We start from the raw sequence: 17,925 nt of genomic DNA on the forward strand, positions 1-17,925 counted from the left end.
CCGTGTAATTAGCACAGTCCTTACAATTACCCTAACTTGTCCATTCTGCTTCTTACTCTGAGTGCCAGGCTTGATTGGCACCCCACAGGACATTCAGTTTACCCCACTGCCTTGTTCCTAATTAATTGATGAGCGCTCTTCTGCAACATCATGCTCGTAATATGCGTCACTCTATATCGCTTGCCTACTTACATACTTTGTGATTAATGTAGGATTCCTTGCGTGAAATATGTATGCCCAGTGCCCACCATTGTTTATATATGTGTATGCCCACTGACCACCAATGTTTATGTGTATGCCCATTGCCACTAATGTTTGTATACACAGGGTATTCCGCAGAGACATAACAGAACCATATTGATTACTGGGCTGGAACTGGATAGTAATAAATAGGAACCAGACTGATGACGGAAACAGAAGGGGGATCGGTGACAAGACTAGAACCGGATGTTTGCTGCTAGGAACAAGTCACTGTGTATCTACATTGGAACTGAACGCTGGAGCAGAGCACGGATGTGAAGTAACCAGACTGGAACTGGATTGGACGGACTGGAACCGTGCGGATACAAAGTACCGGGGAGCTCAGCACTAAGCTGTTACTTCTGCAGAAGCGACATTGTACTGGCAAATTTGGTTGGTCAGGAAGTTCCCTTTATAGTACTGTGTGTTCACCCTTTGGAAGATGCTAACAGCTGATCTGGGTGCAGGGCCCTGAGTGGCTGAGGAAAGTCAGGTGACCGATTTCAACATGGCTGCACCCATAATGGTGTTTAGGAGGGAACTCTAGCATTCAATATAATAAGTATTACAAGATCACCAAATTTATTATGTTGTACAAGTATAAAATGTTTAGTATATATCTGCTTATTTCATCTTTTTTTGCGCCTGATAAGTGTTCCTTAACTCTGGGCACTGACAGCGCTGTGCAGGTACAGCATGAACAAACTTCACTGCCAGCTGGGAGTGTGACATCACCAGCTCCGTCTTTTTTATTTTTTACTTCAAAACGTATGCAAAATGGGTTCCACTAAGTACAGATAAAAAGAAACCTCCCCGGTCAGGTCCCTGTGTCAGTAATAGAGATAAGAGTGATGTCACTGTGACGCTCCCAGACCCCCTCACCTACCAGTCAGGTCCCTGTGTCTGTAATAGAGATAAGAGTGATGTCACTGTGACGCTCCCAGACCCCCTCACCTCCCCGGTCAGGTCCCTGTGTCAGTGATAGAGATAAGAGTGATGTCACCGTGACGCTCCCAGACCCCCTCACCTCCCCGGTCAGGTCCCTGTGTCAGTGATAGAGATAAGAGTGATGTCACCGTGACGCTCCCAGACCCCCTCACCTCCCCGGTCAGGTCCCTGTGTCAGTGATAGAGATAAGAGTGATGTCACCGTGATGCTCCCAGACCCTCTCACCTACCAGTCAGGTCCCTGTGTCTGTAATAGAGATAAGAGTGATGTCACTGTGACGTGCCCAGACCCCCTCACCTCCCCGGTCAGGTCCCTGTGTCAGTAATAGAGATAAGAGTGATGTCACTGTGATGCTCCCAGACCCCCTCACCTCCCCAGTCAGGTCCCTGTGTTAGTAATAGCGATAAGAGTGACATCACTGTGACGCTCCCAGACCCCCTCACCTCCCCAGTCAGGTCCCTGTGTTAGTAATAGCGATAAGAGTGACATCACTGTGACGCTCCCAGACCCCCTCACCTCCCCAGTCGGGTCCCTGCGTCAGTAATAGAGATAAGAGTGATGTCACCGTGACGCTCCCATACGCTGGTCCATGGGGGCACAGCCACACGCAGGTCCATAGGGGCACAGCCACACGCAGGTCCATAGGGGCGCAGTCACATGCAGGTCCATAGGGGCACAGTCACACGCAGGTCCATAGGGACACAGCCACACCCAGGTCTATAGGGGCACAGCCACACGCAGGTCTATAGGGGCACAGCAACACCCAGGTCTATAGGGGTGCAGGGAGTCAGGTGTAACCCTTTCCCCAGCACCGCTCACACCGACACTGCAGCACTTACTTAGACCCCGCTGGCCGCCTCTCCCGGAGCTCCGAGTCCGGACACTTCTCTGCGGCGGCGCCGCCCGGCCGCTACTTCCCTCTTCTGGAGACTCCGAGAAAATGGCCGCAGCGCGGCAGCGAATACACCGAAAGTGATCATGTTCCACTAGTGACTGTGACGCGTCCAATGGAACCGCCGCCTGCAGCGCCCTCTGCCGCTGGGGAGCTCTCTGTGCCGTTGCCGGGCGGGCAGCAGCCGGGGAGGTGACACTGCTCAGCCGTGCACGGAGCCGCCGTCACTGGGGAGACCCCGAACCCGCTGCTGCCGCCCCCGGACACACTGGCTGCTGCTGCCGCCCCCGGACACACTGGCTGCTGCTGCCTGTATATAGCCCGGATTAGGGGGCAGATATTACGCCCGCTGGCTCCCTAGTAGTGTTGGGAGGTCAGGGGGCGGAACGCTGGGAATATCAGTGACAATCAGTTTATCGATTAATTAGAAAAAAACATCACCTCCATCATTTCCTGAGCAGGATGATCAGTTCTGTAACAGGGCGCAGATGGCCTTAGTTACCGGATCTGGAGCAGACAAACTCAGCCAGATGTCTCAGGGTACAAAGCACCTTAGATACCCATTGTGGGTGCCGGGCAGGGTACAGACCACCATATAAGATTGTTCTGGATGTGTGAATGGGGCGTAGACCACCTTAGCCATTTCTAGTGGCAGACACCACCATAGACAGATGTGCCGAATGTTGACCACCTTAGATAGCCATTCTAGGTGTAGACCACCTGAGCAAGACCTCCTTATTTATTTAAATGCCACATGGTGTGAAGACTACCTTAGTTAGCTGTTCTGTGTGTTGGAACAGGATGCAGACTGATGAGCTAGAATGATGAGCAAACCACCTTCACCAGGTGTTCCGGATACCAGAATAGGGAGTAGACCACCTTACCAACCATTCAAGGTACCAGAATAGGGAGCAGACCACCTTACCTAACCATTCAAGGTACCAGAATAGGGAGCAGACCACCTTAGCGCAGAGTAGGGTGCAGACCACCTTAGCCAACCATTCAAGGTACCAGAGTAGGGCGCAGAGTCAGACCACCATACCCAACCATTCAAGGTACCAGTATAGGGCTCAGACCACCTTAGCCAACCATTCAAGGTACCAGAGTAGGGAGCAGACCACCTTAGCGCAGAGTAGGGCGCCGACCACCTTAGCCAACCATTCAAGGTACCAGTATAGGGCGCAGACCACCTTAGCCAACCATTCAAGGTACCAGAGTAGGGAGCAGACCACCTTAGCGCAGAATAGGGAGCAGACCACCATACCCAACCATTCAAGGTACCAGAATAGGGAGCAGACCACTTTAGCCAACCATTAAAATAAATATAAATGTATAAAATATAAATATATAAGAAATGCGCTATTTGCTGGCATGAATAATAGACGTGCGTCTCACACATTTGAATAATGTAAGAGACGCCGCACGTAACCTGGGAGACAAAACAGCACCCATTCACACAAGAAAATAATGACGCTCTCTGTTGCTATGGAGAAACGGAGCGTCACATATACTTTCAAAATTGCTAGGTGACCGGTCAGATGATGCACTCGGTCAATGTAGGAGCGGACATGAAGCCGTCAGCCCCTAGGAGAGAGTTACGCTATTGTCTCATCATACAGAGCGGAAGGAACTTCCACAGCCCTGATTTGCCATTGATACCAGACAGACCTAAAGTAAGACGTATCACAATAATGCAGGGAGGTGCCGCCGAAACCCGAAGCACCTAACCTGGTAGCTTGTAGATTCGTACAAATAAAGGAGACCCAACACGTCCCCCTCACTGGTGATTAAGCCTTCGTACCGGTGAAACGCGTGGCCAGAGTCTGGGGGACTACACCAGATGGAAAAGATAGAAAGCTAAGTATACATTACCCCCGGTTTTCTATATACATCCGTCATCGAGGAGCAAGTATTTAACTGGACACAGTGCATATTTATTTAGAGAAATATGAGGATGTTATTTAATGTTATCTATAAATTGAGAAATATAAGAGCATTTAATCAGTAGTACCTAAACTGATGTCCGCACTTTGGGATATAGGAAAGAGTTGGGGGGAATCTGTATAAGATATACATCTCCATGGAGTGCTAGAGTACATCTGAATAAGATAGAACTGAATAGCTTACCATCTATTAAGACATATTGTTTATTGGAATTATACTTTGGCTATCTACTGCCTATCTTACCCCATTAGGGGATTTATTATATAAACTATACCTTGGCTATCTACTTTACCCCACTAGGGGACTCTCATTGTTGGCCAGTCCTAGTTTGACCCCCTGCACTGGGTTATTCTAAACTGGTTAGAAACCTGGCACTGGACCTCAACAGCAGATCCCCATATCTTCCTTCTACTGCTGCTAATAAGCCTCTATTTAATTGCGCCCTCATCCAGTCCGTTCACTGTCCTTGAGACACATGGCAGGAGAGCAGGAACAATTTGAGGCATAAGGGAGCAGTCCTTCTTTCATAATCTCCCATTGATACTCCTCATCTTCTCCCTCTGTGTAATAATATGTAAATCTGCATTGTCGGCAGTGTGTGTGTGTGTGTGTGTATATATATATATATACACACACACAATATTTTCCTGAATGAGTATTCCATTAACATTGTGGCTATCAGCCTGAGACAGTCACCCAGACCCAGAATAATATCTTTGTCAATTTTTAACATTTATATTTAATTTGATGTTTCACGTAATGGGGCAGATGTATTATAGCTATAATACTTCCTGCTTCGCCTCATTAGCGAGGCGAAGCAGGAGGGGAGACCGACAAGATCGCCGAAGCGGGGGAGCGCTAAACCCCCCCCCCCTCCGGCGATGTCCCCTCCTGGAGACAGCGCATCAGTCTCCTGTCCCCCGGCCGGCTGCACTGGGCATACATTCGGCCTGCTATCATTTAGATAGCAGCGCCGATATGGACAGGGGCGCATAGCGCCTCTGTCCTGTACCGCACGCTGGCTGCTTCATACATGGGGGAGAAGCGGTATCAGTGCACATAACATGCGCTGATACCCCTTCTCCCCCGTAACGACCCTTCATACATCTGCCCCAATGTTTGTTAATATATCACTTATATAAAAAATCTGTTAAAGATTATTGCCACAAGGGATGTGATAAACTCCCAAAGTGAAATCATTGGCTATCACAGCTGATACAAATAAATAGGTACTTGTTTCCTAACAGGGCGCCCATCGCATACCATCCTTATTGAGTGGTATGTGATGGTATGCGATGCGATATTCCCGTTAAATTAACAGGAGTGCTTGTACAATGAAATATCGCATAGCATCGCATGCCAGCAAATGGCATGCGATGCAATTTTTAATTGTATAAGCACAATGATGGGTGCTTACAATGTTAAATGCACCCCCATTGTCAACGACACCCCCACTATCAACGCCAACCCGAAGCGTGGCAAGCACAGCGAGCCCACGAGGGGCAGCGGTACGCGTCCTCCGACCTTTTCATACCCCCACTATCCACGTCGGCATTGAGTTGATTTTAGATAGTGTGGCGAGCCCGAAGCGTGGTGAGCCCCGCGAGGGGACGTGGAATACATGGAAAGTAATCCATGTCCCCTCGCCACGCTTCGGGCACGGTGGCTCGCTGCGCTCGCCACACTATCTAAAGTCAACTCCGCTCCGACGTGGATAGTGGGGTTATGAAAAGGTCGGAGGACGAGTACTGCCGCCCCTCGCGGGCTCACTGCGCTTAGGGTTGGCGTTGATAGTGGGGGGGCGTTGACAATGGGGGTGCATTTAACATTGTAAGCACCCATCATTGTGCTTGTACAATTAAAAATCGCATCGCATGCCGCTATATTGCATGCAATGCGATAAGATGCACTTTGATCAAAAGCGGTGGCACCGTGCTAGGAAACAAGTACCAATAAATATTCTTGATTCACTATTGTTTGATGTCATTATCTTTTCACTCTTTAAAACAGGTATCTAGTAGTGCAGTTATTAATTATATAGTTGCTATTGGGTGGCAATTAAGCGCAAAAGTATAGTGTAGGAATATAGATTTTAACGTATATCAATAAAAATAATACATTTTATAAAGAAGTGTCCCAACAAAGAGTCATCTTTCTTCTTCAGTCCGACTTGCCAACCATTCTAGGTACCAGAGTAGGGAGCAGACCACCTTAGCCAACCATTCAAGGTACCAAAATAGGGAGCAGACCACCTTAGCCAATGTCACATCGGATGGTTGTTGTGGATCAGTGACAGGCTGCGGTCCCCGGACGGGCTGCACTTATGGTGCTGGAAGCTTGGCGGGTAGGATGTAGGACCTATGCATAAACTCTCTGGCCGTGAGACTTGGCTAATCTCCTTGGTGAGGGCACGGAGTCTAACTGCCCAGCTTTGCAGATCACCTTAGCCAACCATTCAAGGCACCAGAATAGGGAGCAGACCACCTTAGCCAACCACTTAAGGTAGCAGAATAGGGTGCAGACCACCTTGGCCATTGTGGCTGCTGGGCAAAGTGTAGTCTACATTCAGCAGCTATTTCTGGTGGCGGGATAGGGTGTAGACCACCTAAGACAGCTGTTCCGGATACCAGAATGGGGTACTGGCTACCTTAGTGTTAGTACTCTGGGGTGTACCCGTGTACAAATACAGGAGACTGACCACAGCACCACACCGGGCCACAGCACCACACCTGACTCCAAAGGTTATAGGCACCTGCAGAGCTAAGACTTCACCTATAGTAGCCACATTCGAAGGGGTAAATTAGGTTCACCCCAACCCCGGTGTCACCAGGAATTTGCAAGGTAACAAGATGCCCACCACCTCTGGAGCAGACAAGAGTAAAGCTAACTAAAACCCGTACAATGGGAAACCAAACAAAATGTGGAACAACTGTCCTCCACGGGAAGGGATCCTCCAGCTGAGCAACGTAGAGTTTTATAAATAAGTAACCCCTACATAGGTCAGAGACACCATAAAGGGATTTTTGTAAGAACTTACCATTCAAATCCCTTTCTCGGATATGGTCCTGGTGACACAGCTTCGCAATGGGATGTAGGAGGGTCCACAGGAGCTAGGCACCTATACCAAAGCTTTAGAGAGGTAGGCTTCTCCCACTGCATCCCAGAATCCTCAGTTCAACTTCCAAAGCCACTGGAATACATCAACTCAGTACAAACGCCTGAACATATTATATGCAGAAACTTCAATTTTACCATCATAACATGATACATCATGAAAACGGCAATACTTACTGAGCGTAAGGGAGGGATCGCTGTGCCACCAGGACCATATCAGAGAAAGGGATTCGAACGGTAAGTTCTTACAAAAATCCCTTTTTCTCTTTCAATGGTCCTAGTGACACAGCTTCACATTGGGACGTTCCAGAGCCGGTCCTTTGGGTGGGTACGCTCAGGTCTGCAGCTCTCATCACTGCTCTCCCGAATGATGCGTCCTCCGACGCGAACTCATAGAACCTGTAGAATTTGGCAAAAGTGTGAACAGATGACCAAGTGGCAGCCCTGCATACTTGCTCAGCCGTAGTTCCATGGCAAACCGCCCAAGAGGTGGCAACAGACCTGGTGGTATGTGCGTTTATTCTGGCTGGTACAGGCCTACCAACCTTAGTATATACAAACGCAATAACTGATCTCAACCACCTGGCAATGGTCTGTTTTGAAGCGGGCCAGTCTATCTTGTACATCATATAAAACCAGTAAAGTATCTGTCTTCTGAAAAACTTTAACTGTCCATATAAATGCGCAAGGCGCGCACCACATCCAAATTCCTCAATTTGTCCCTTTTCTTGGAACCCTCTGGGGGTTGAAACACAGGAAGAACAATATCCTGATTTAAATGGAAAGCCGAAACCACTTTCGGCAAAAACTGGGGAACTGTTCTCAGAACAGCCTTATCATCATGAAAGATTAAGAAGGGAGGCTTACAAGACAATGCTCCCAACTCCGAAACCCCCTTTACAAAGGAAACAGCCAACAAAAACACTAACTTCCAAATGAAAAACTTGAGGTCAGCCGACCTTAATGGTTCAAAAGGAGGCTTTTGAAGTATCTCCAACACCAGAGACAAATCCCAGGGTGCCACCGGTTGTTTGTATGGTGGTTTTAATCTAGTTACTCCCTGAAGGAAGGTTTGCACCTCCGGAAGCACAGCCACCCTTTTCTGAAAGAAAATCGACAGAGCCGATATCTGGACTTTAAGATACTGGAGACTCAGCTCTGAAGAAAATCCATCCTGAAGGAATTCAAGCAACTTAGATAGCTGGACTCTGGACGTATGAGACTTCTGGCGCTCACACCATCTAATATATGTCTTCCAGACCCTGTAGTAGTTAGCCGAAGACACCGACTTTCTAGCCTTGATCATAGTTTCAATAGCCAAGCCGTCAAAGTTAGCCGAGCTAAGTCCTGATGAAAAAACGGCCCTTGACTTAGTAGGTCTGGCCTTAGAGGTAGACGCCACGACTCTACTGATAGTCTCCGAACACTCGAGTACCAAGACCTCCTTGGCCAATCTGGAGCTATCAGTATTACTGGAATCCCTTGGTATCTGATCCTCTTCAGAACCCTGGCAATCATCGGGAATGGTGGAAAAATGTATGCCAGATTCCCTGTCCAGGGTATGGTCATTGCATCCACAGCTGACGCCAGAGGATCCCTAGTCCCGGAAAAGAATTTGGTTGATGGTTGAACCTGGACGCCATTAAATCCACCTCCGGGAGCCCCCACCGAGATGCAATCTGCTGGAAGATCTGTGAATTCAACGTCCATTTCCCTTCTAGCAGCTCTTCCCTGCTCAAGAAATCGGCCTCCACATTCCTCACACCTGGTATGAATATTGCCGATAAGGCTGGAACATTCTGCTCCGCCCACAATAGAATCCACGACACCTCCCTCATAGCCAGCATGCTGCGTGTGCCGCCCTGATGATTCAGATATGCCACAGCCGTGGCGTTGTCCGACTGAATCCTTATGGGGAGGCCTCTCAGTCTGTCTTCCACCAGGGATAAGGCCTTCCAAACAGCCCGAAGCTCCAGGATGTTTATCGGGACAGCTGACTCCACTGCAGTCCACAGGCCCTGAAGCCTCAGGTCCAGGACTACTGCCCCCCAGCCCCTGAGACTGGTGTCGGTAGTAGAGCCTTAACCAGTCCAAAGGGCAGCGCCTGGAATTGAAAATGTCGGTCCCCGATTGCAAACCTCAAAAGAGCCTGATGCTTCAGGTGAATTGGGACATGTAAATATGCGTCCTGGATGTCCATGGACGCCAAAAATTCTCCATGGTCTAGGCTGAGAAGCACAGACCGCAGAGACTCCATCTTGAAGTGATCCCCCCACAGGTGAAGATTTAATGACTTCAGATTTAGGATGGGTCTGAAGGTTCCATCTGGTTTGGGCACTAAAAACAGAATGGAATAAAAGCCTTTTTTCCATTCCTTCCGGGGTACCAGGATCACCACTCCTTTTTCTAGAAGCGACTGAGCCCCCCCCAAAAGAGCAGTTCGGAGTTGTGACTCCTTTGGGAGTGGTGTGTTTAAGAATCTTCTCAGAGGAAGACCCCTGAAAGGGATCTCGTATCCCTTAGAGACAATGTCTAACATCCAAGGATCCTGATCCAACAAGGCCCAAGCTTCCCGAAACCTTAAAAGACGACCCCCTACTCTGAAGACAGATGGGGATTCCCCAGGCAGTCATGCCAAGGGCTTTTCATCACCTTTGGTGCTCAGTTTCTTATGGAAAGAGCCGAAGCGAGATTTTGGGGCTTTTCCTTTACTGGACTGGAATTTACCCCTAAAAGACTGGACTCAAAAGGACGCACCTCCTCTAGAGGAGGGCCGAAAGGCCGAAAATTTTGGAGCCTCTTATCAGGCGTTTTCCAAGCCCCTTCTAAAAGATCCTGTAAACCTTCATCTGCCGGGAAGGTAACAGCCTCTCTACGTTGCCTCTTAAACACCCCTTTAAAAGGAGTCTTGTCTTCTTCAGACAAATTCAAGGCCTGCTTAACAGCAGCAATCAAATCCTCCACCACAGGGGTTGAGGTATCCTCAAAATCATCACCCTGCTCCCAGTGAATATCTGAGGTGCACTCTCCTTCCTCCCCTGAATCAACAGGCAGCAAAGGGACCGAATAAGACGGTCTAGGAGTCTCCTCGGAATCATTGTCAAATCTATCCAGCAGAGCATTAAACCTGCTGATACCCTTAGCAGTGTCCTGCATCACCTGCAACAGACCAGGATCTGCTTGAGTCAGAGGCAAGGAGCCCGAGGACTGTTGAGAAGATGACATAGGTTGAGGGGAAGATACCCCAACATCTCTGTTTGTCAAACAACTGCACTAAGGCATTCACTGACCTGCCCAGGGCACTAGCCCACGCAGGCTCTGTCTGCTCTACCCTCTGGGGTTCACTGCCCATCGGTCTCACAGCTACGCAAGCAAGGCACAATCCCCCCTTGGCCATCTGTTCAGGGGATATTTGAAGTGCACAAACACTGCACGTGCACAATGTAAATAGGGCTCCCTCCCCCAAAGTTACAGACTTTTGCTCTGACATGATTAAGTATTTTCACACAGTGCAAACTGATAGGCGTTTGTCACAACATTCAGTTATTATATTGTTTCTTACCTGGTTTGTGGCTTCTCCTGTCTGTTCAGCCTGCTCCATGCTGCAAGGAAGTTCTGTGTGGCCTGAGCTTTGCTAATTACAGCACCTGGAGGAGTCCTTGCTGCTGACAAGCTCTGTATAGTTGAACTGTGCTGTGAGATCTGAGCTCAGCTAATTAGTTACACCTGGGTAACTCTCTCCTGCAGGAGAGTTCAGTGTAAACTGAGCATGCTCAGCCCATTGATTAGTTCACCTGTGGTTCCCTGTGCTTCCTATAAAGGGCAGCCTCTGGGAGACAGAAGCTGCCAGAGTATAGGTTCACACCAGCTCCAGCGTCCCAGTGCCTTGTACTATTCCAGACTTCTGATTATTGCATCTGACCTCGGCTTGTTCCTGACCATTCTCCTGCCTGATCCTCGTGTACCGTACCCAGTGTTTACCAGTGTATGATTCCGGCTATTCTCCTGACTATTCTCCTGCCTGCTCCCTGTGTACTGCATCCTGTGCCTTCCTGTGTATGACCCGGCCTGACTCTGACTAACCATTGCTGCATCCATTGGTACCGTATCTGCTCACCTGTTACTGACCCGGCTTGACGACCACGCTCCATATTCCACAAGCTACCACCACTCATACGGGGAACCTGACCAGGGGGCCGCGACCGGCGTGTCGGGTGCCGCAGAAGCCCATATCCCGCTTGGAGGGGTCACTGGCAGAAAACCCCCGGCACGGTTAGACTCCGCGCCCCTGTGTCAGGTCTAGCCAATCCCCGAGTGGTAGTGCACCCCAAGTTTGTGACAGAATACTCTGGCCCAACTGGAATATGGAGTCTGCTAGTGGTCTATCTCATAAAGAACTCCTGGAACTCCTGCTGGCCAGGGTTAACAAGCAAGAACAGGACCAAGCTCTGATTATGCAAAGCTTGCAAACTCTGCAGCAGCAATTGGACCTCGCTCCATCCTCTCCAACACCAGTGATTTCTGATCCGGAGTCCATTAGGGTGCCTCGCCTGCTAATACAGCAGTTACAGGAGCTGCTGTCTAACGTCCTCACCCTTGTCACCAAACTGCTCGGCGAGTCTACTGTGGGCTTGGTGCCTGCAAGACCCTCAGATTCCACTCCGGGTACCCCATTGGAAAATACATCTGTGCCCGTTAAGGACAAGTACGTGAGTCGGCCTCGTCCCCAGTTGTCAGATGAGGAACGCCAGCGACGCAGGTCCTTAAATTTATGTTTTTATTGTGGAGGCCAGGACCATTTGATTGGGGATTGCTCCTTCCGAGAGGCCAGGAATAAGGTTATTGCTTCTGTGCCCACTCAGGAAGAGTTTCATGGCTATCCCTGGGGTCCAAGAACTAAAATCTTTTTACCTAAAAGCAGTACATTTTCGGTCAAGCCGCAAGAAGCGAACCCGAGTGTCAAGTTCCGAGAGGGGAGTCCGGGTGTCCAACCCCAAGAGGGGGTCCCATCAGTCCAACCCCAGAAGGGAGTCCTGTCCATTCAGCTCCAGGAGGGAGTTCATGGTCACAAACCCCAGGAGGGGAATCCGAGTATCAAGGCCCGAGATGGGAGTCTAAGTATCAAACCCAAAGATGGGATTCTGTCCACCCAGCCCCAGAAGGGGGTTCTGTTAGTCCAGCCCAAAGAGGGGCTTCCGAGTATTGTGCTCCAGGAGGAGCTTCCTAGTGTCCAGCCCAAGGAGGGGCTTCCGATTATTGTGCTCCAGGAGGAGCTTCCTAGTGTCTTGCCCAAGGAAGGGCTTCCTAGTGTCTTGCCCGAAGAGGGGCATCAAAGTGTTTCACCCCAAGTGGACTCTCACAGTGTTGAGTTCCGAGAGGGGTCTCAGAATGGCGAGCCCCAAGAAGGGGTACAGAGTCTTTTTCCTCAGAAGGGGTTTCGGAGGGTAATTTCCCAGGAGGGTTCTCAAATTCTCAAGCCGCAGAACGGGGTTCAGAGTGTCGTGCACCAGGAGGGGTCTCAGACTGTCAGACTCCAAGCAGGGTCTCAGAGTACCACACCCCAAACAGGGTCTCTGAGCATTGCGCCCCAGGAGGGTTTCCCGAGCACTGCACCCCAAGAGGGGTCTCTGAAAGTGGTACCCCAAAAAGGGCCTCTGAGTACACTACCCCAAGAGGAATCTCCGAGAGTTGCACCCCAAAAGGATCCTCTGGTCGCCACACCCCAGGAAGGGTCTCTGAGTGTGGTTTCCCAGGTTAGACCACTGAGCACTTTGCCTCCAGAAGGGGGTTCCGAGTTAATCGCCCCAGAAGGGGGTTCCGAGTCAATCGCCCCAGAAGGGGGTTTCGAGTCAATCGCCCCAGAAGGGGGTTCCGAGTCAATCGCCCCAGAAGGGGGTTCCGAGTCCGTCGCCCCAGAAGGGGGTTCCGAGCCCGTCACCCCAAGTGGGGGTTCCGAGTCCGTCACCCCAAGTGGGGGTTCCGAGTCCGTCACCCCAAGTGGGGGTTCCGAGTCCGTCACCCCAAGTGGGGGTTCCGAGTTAGGCACCCAAGAAGGGTGTCCCCAGTTAATCACCCCAGATAGGGGTTCCGAGTTAATCACCCCAGATGGGGGTTCCGAGTTAATCACCTCAAAAGAGGATTCCGAGCCAATCACCCCAGATGGGGGTTCCGAGTCCTTCACTCCAGACGGGAGTTCCGAGTGTGTCACTCCCAGCAGAGATCCATCTGCCCTTGCCTCCGGGCATGAGGACCCATCTGCCCTTGCCTTCGGGCATGAGGACCCATCTGCCCTTGCCTCCGGGCATGAGGACCTATGTGCCACAACCTCCGGGCCAGTTTCCACAGCCTCCGGGCCAGTCTCCGCTGCCTCCGGGCCAGTCTCCGCGGCCTCCGGGTCAGTCTCCGCGGCCTCCGGGCCAGTCTCCGTGGCCTCCGGGCCAGTCTCCGTGGGCTCCGGGCCTGCCTCCGTGGTCTCCGGGTCCGCTTCCTTGGCCTCCGGGCCTTCCTCCGTTGCCTCTGGGCCTGTCTCCATTACCTCTGTGGTCTCCAGGTCTGCTTCCATGACCCCTGGGCCTAAACATGTCAGCCAAGAAAAAATTTCTAGAGTACCGATGCCTACTGTACTGGACATCCATAAGGCTTCAGCAGTGCCTCAAGTTCAAGAGACATCCATTGTTTCTAAGGTCCCACCAGGGTTGGCTAGTACACAAAAGCCAGTTGAAGAATCTCCTGAAGTCATTTGCTTTGATGGGAACATTGCCCATTACCAGGCTTTAGCTGATTACTACTTAGATGCCATGAACTTTGATCCATCCTCCGGGGTTAATCTGGCAAATATTGTAAAATACATGATCTTATCCTTCCGAGGAGAAGCACTAGACTGGGTCAATCCACTTGTTGAAGCCAATGATCCTCGACTGCGAGATCTGATATCATTCTCCAGGGCCGTGATTGACAAATTTGGATCAAAGACTCCTTCATCTTCCTTGGTTGAAAGTCTGTCCATGCCTCTTCAAAACCATGGGTCATCTAGACGGCATGCTGAGAGTACTAGTGCTTCTGGGAATATTTTTTTACCAAGATCTGAATCAAAGAACTCAACAGTTAGGGGCATTCGTGTTGGCTCTCTAGCACTTCATGGTCCCAGTGAATCATCAGCCAAAAAGTCTTTGATCTGCACTCCAGAATTAGACTCCAACTCAGATTATGATTCTGAACACGATGCCGCTCCCTTTCTGGGTGGTCTAGTGTTGGCCAGAGCCCGTTTTGTAGAGCCAAAGGTCGCACATCAGTCAGCGAAATTCAAACAGTCTTCCAAAAAGAAGAAGCACCGCAGACGACCTTGAAAATTTCCTTGTGGGGTGTTCGGAGCCCACCCCTAGAGGGGAGGGTAATGTCACAACATTCAGTTATTATATTGTTTCTTACCTGGTTTGTGGCTTCTCCTGTCTGTTCAGCCTGCTCCATGCTGCAAGGAAAGTCTGTGTGGCCTGAGCTTTGCTAATTACAGCACCTGGAGGAGTCCTTGCTGCTGACAAGCTCTGTATAGTTGAACTGTGCTGTGAGATCTGAGCTCAGCTAATTAGTTACACCTGGGTAACTCTCTCCTGCAGGAGAGTTCAGTGTAAACTGAGCATGCTCAGCCCATTGATTAGTTCACCTGTGGTTCCCTGTGCTTCCTATAAAGGGCAGCCTCTGGGAGACAGAAGCTGCCAGAGTATAGGTTCACACCAGCTCCAGCGTTCCAGTGCCTTGTACTATTCCAGACTTCTGATTATTGCATCTGACCTTGGCTTGTTCCTGACCATTCTCCTGCCTGATCCTCGTGTACCGTACCCAGTGTTTACCAGTGTATGATTCCGGCTATTCTCCTGACTATTCTCCTGCCTGCTCCCTGTGTACTGCATCCTGTGCCTTCCTGTGTATGACCCGGCCTGACTCTGACTAACCATTGCTGCATCCATTGGTACCGTATCTGCTCACCTGTTACTGACCCGGCTTGACGACCACGCTCCATATTCCACAAGCTACCACCACCACGAACCTGACCAGGGGGCCGCGACCGGCGTGTTGGGTGCCGCAGAAGCCCATATCCCGCTTGGAGGAGTCTAGGGTTACCACCTAGTCCCTTTAATTCCGGACACATATTAATTATACAGGTTCTGTGGCTTGCTGACTTCAAGACTCCACTTCACCTGATTTTAAACTGCCACAGAACCTGTGTAATTAACATGTGTCCGGAATTAAAGGGACTAGGTGGTAACCCTAGAGGGGTCACTGGCAGAAAACCCCCGGCACGGTTAGACTCCGCGCCCCTGTGTCAGGTCTAGCCAATCCCCGAGTGGTAGTGCACCCCAAGTTTGTGACAGCGTTATATACAGAGTCAATGTATATCACAGCACTTATCTGTCTGAAACTCCGGAATTCTCCTCCAGATGAAGGGGGTAGCGATGCCCAGGAAATCCACCACTCAGCCAGAAAACAGCGCTTCAGCTCCACAGTCAGCGTCTCCCAAAGCAGCGCCAAGCAGAGTGAGGGAAGAGACCAACTGTCCCTGCTGCTGCGGGGTTTGTGGAGTTTTGGCGCCAAACTACCCCCAGTAGCTGCTCCCACTGTTGGATCTCCTCATTCCTAGTGTCTCCCCTTCGCATAGGGACCACTTGGAATCGTCCTGTGACAAGCTGCTGTCTTTTTCAATAAGGAGCTCAGCTTGTAAGCTCCGCATAAAATGGCCGCCCCCATAACTGAGCACCCCTCCCCATGAACCTCACCTGCGTGAAGCCGGTTCATTGCACCCCGGAGCCCAGGCAGCTTCTTAATAGAAGCTGTCAGCGCTGCACAGAGAGAACAGACAGTGTCTCCTCTGTGCGCAGGGAGCTGACAGGACGCGCTTCTGTCAGCTCATACAGCGCTGGCAGTGTGAGGATTCTGTGAGAATCCTCAGCACTGCGTCCTACCTATAAGTGCAAAATTAAGAAAATAAAAAACACCTATCTATCTCTAATCTTCAGCTGCGCAGCAGCCTCTTCAGTATAACACCCACTCCGATGGGCACCTAAAACGAACTGAGGATTCTGGGATGCAGTGGGAGGAGCCTACCTTTCTAAAAGCTTTGGTATAGGTGCCTGGCTCCTGCGGACCCTACTACAGCCCAATGTGAAGCTGTGTCACCAGGACCATTGAAAGAGAAATGATCCTTTATTTGGAATAATGGTACAGCTAGAATTGCTATTAAAACCCTGTATAAGGCCCAGTCATCGGGAGGTTTGGGACTCCCCAATCTGCGACTGTATTATGTGGCCTCACAACTGGCGCATCTGTCTGAATGGGTGAAGGGAACGGTGGATCCAACAATGGTCATATTTTTAGCTGAGCAGGTGGACCGTTCCCCTACTTTTTCTTCTCTCCACTACAATTTTTTACTTTCAGGCGTATCATCGGTTAAACTTTTGCTTCGTCAAGCTTTAACGGTCTGGCAATTTGCTCATACATTTCACTACACAGTAAATACACTTACTACTACATGTTGAAATTTAAAAGAACCATTTTTTGGTTATTTTGACCTTCACAGTTAGATAGGATATATAGAAACACACGCATTCGAGTTTTCTCATCAGTTCTATGCGGTATATGGTATAAATGGACTCACATAGAAATCCCACACACTGGTTTACACAGAAACCAAATTACTAAGGGAGAATATCCATAAATTGAGAGGTCTGCTATGGTCTTTTGATGCTTATCTCCATTGAATTATTACCATTGTTGGAGAAATGTACTAAATGATGTAAATGTATTATACTATGTACTTCGTTGTTGTAATTTCATTTACTTTCTTTTTCTTTGTATGGAAAAAAAAAATACAAACTTAAAAATACACACACACATACAGACATGGCTGTGTGTGTTTGTGTAATTTTAAATATTTGAAGGTGGTGAATAAAACCTAGATCTGAAAATACACTATTATTATGAAAGTCTCTGTCCACAGTTTCTTTAAAAGTTAAGTATGTTATCTAAATGCCGCGTCCCGCTTATCAGATAAATTATGTCTTCGGGTACCCCTTTAAAAGCCCGCTGGTTTGTTGCTGCAGGTTTTCAGAGGAGAGAGACTGGTGCAGCTTAGGGGTGTTGGCGTCTCAACTGATAGCCCCAGATGGTGAAGGTGTCGCACGTGTGGGGATACACTCCATGCCCCGACCGCCGCTGATATCTGGCGGCTTCAGGGACTTCAAATAGCAGAGTGCGATGTTCCGGTCAACAGCATTGCCGTGGACACTGCCTAGCTTATTCAGACCGGGATCCCTCCTGCCTCGCTCGTCACTTGCAGCCTCCTACTTACCCTTTCCTTGCAGTCCATCTGGCTCCCATTCAGCTGCGAGAAGAGTGCTACCGGCTGTCACCGTATGGGTGCAGGTTGGATCGTTCCCATCTTCGTCTGTCTCCAACGCGTTTCAGCTTGTAAGCCTTCAAGGAAGTTTGTGCTTTGGAAAAGTCTGTGTGTTTAAAACCTTCTCCGTTCTCTGGATGGTTCTGGTAATCATTTCGTATTGGTCGGTCAGAGTGTCTGTCATCAATGCCTTCTGATTGGCTCCAGTGGTGTACTTTTCATTGTTTTTTCATTTATTTTGTCTGCGTATCTCTAGAATATCAGATCTGTTTGGTTTTAGGCATTGCTGTCATTATTGTACATTTTATCCTCCATTTTATCCTTTTGTGTTAGCAGTGCGATTAGTTTTTATATATGTTTTTTCCAAAGTATCCCTCTTTTTTGTTCAATTGGACAT

General features: G+C 49.5%; 1 protein-coding gene across 1 annotated transcript in view; it reads right to left on the reverse strand.

Annotated features, from left to right (window-relative positions):
• The window catches only part of LOC146007439 (uncharacterized), a 94,845-nt gene that overhangs the window by 29,005 nt on the left and 47,915 nt on the right, over positions 1–17,925 (reverse strand). Inside the window, exons 4-6 of the mRNA XM_083145787.1 lie at positions 10,015–10,345; positions 9,225–9,475; positions 8,196–8,735 (exon numbers count right to left, since the gene is read on the reverse strand). Of these exons, the coding sequence (XP_083001913.1) occupies positions 8,196–8,735; positions 9,225–9,475; positions 10,015–10,345 (1,122 nt within the window). The remainder of the gene's footprint in view (positions 1–8,195; positions 8,736–9,224; positions 9,476–10,014; positions 10,346–17,925) is intronic.

Source organism: Crinia signifera, chromosome 6 (genome assembly GCF_055691185.1).
Source record: "Crinia signifera chromosome 6, ASM5569118v1, whole genome shotgun sequence".
Classification (NCBI taxonomy): Eukaryota; Metazoa; Chordata; class Amphibia; order Anura; family Myobatrachidae; genus Crinia; species Crinia signifera.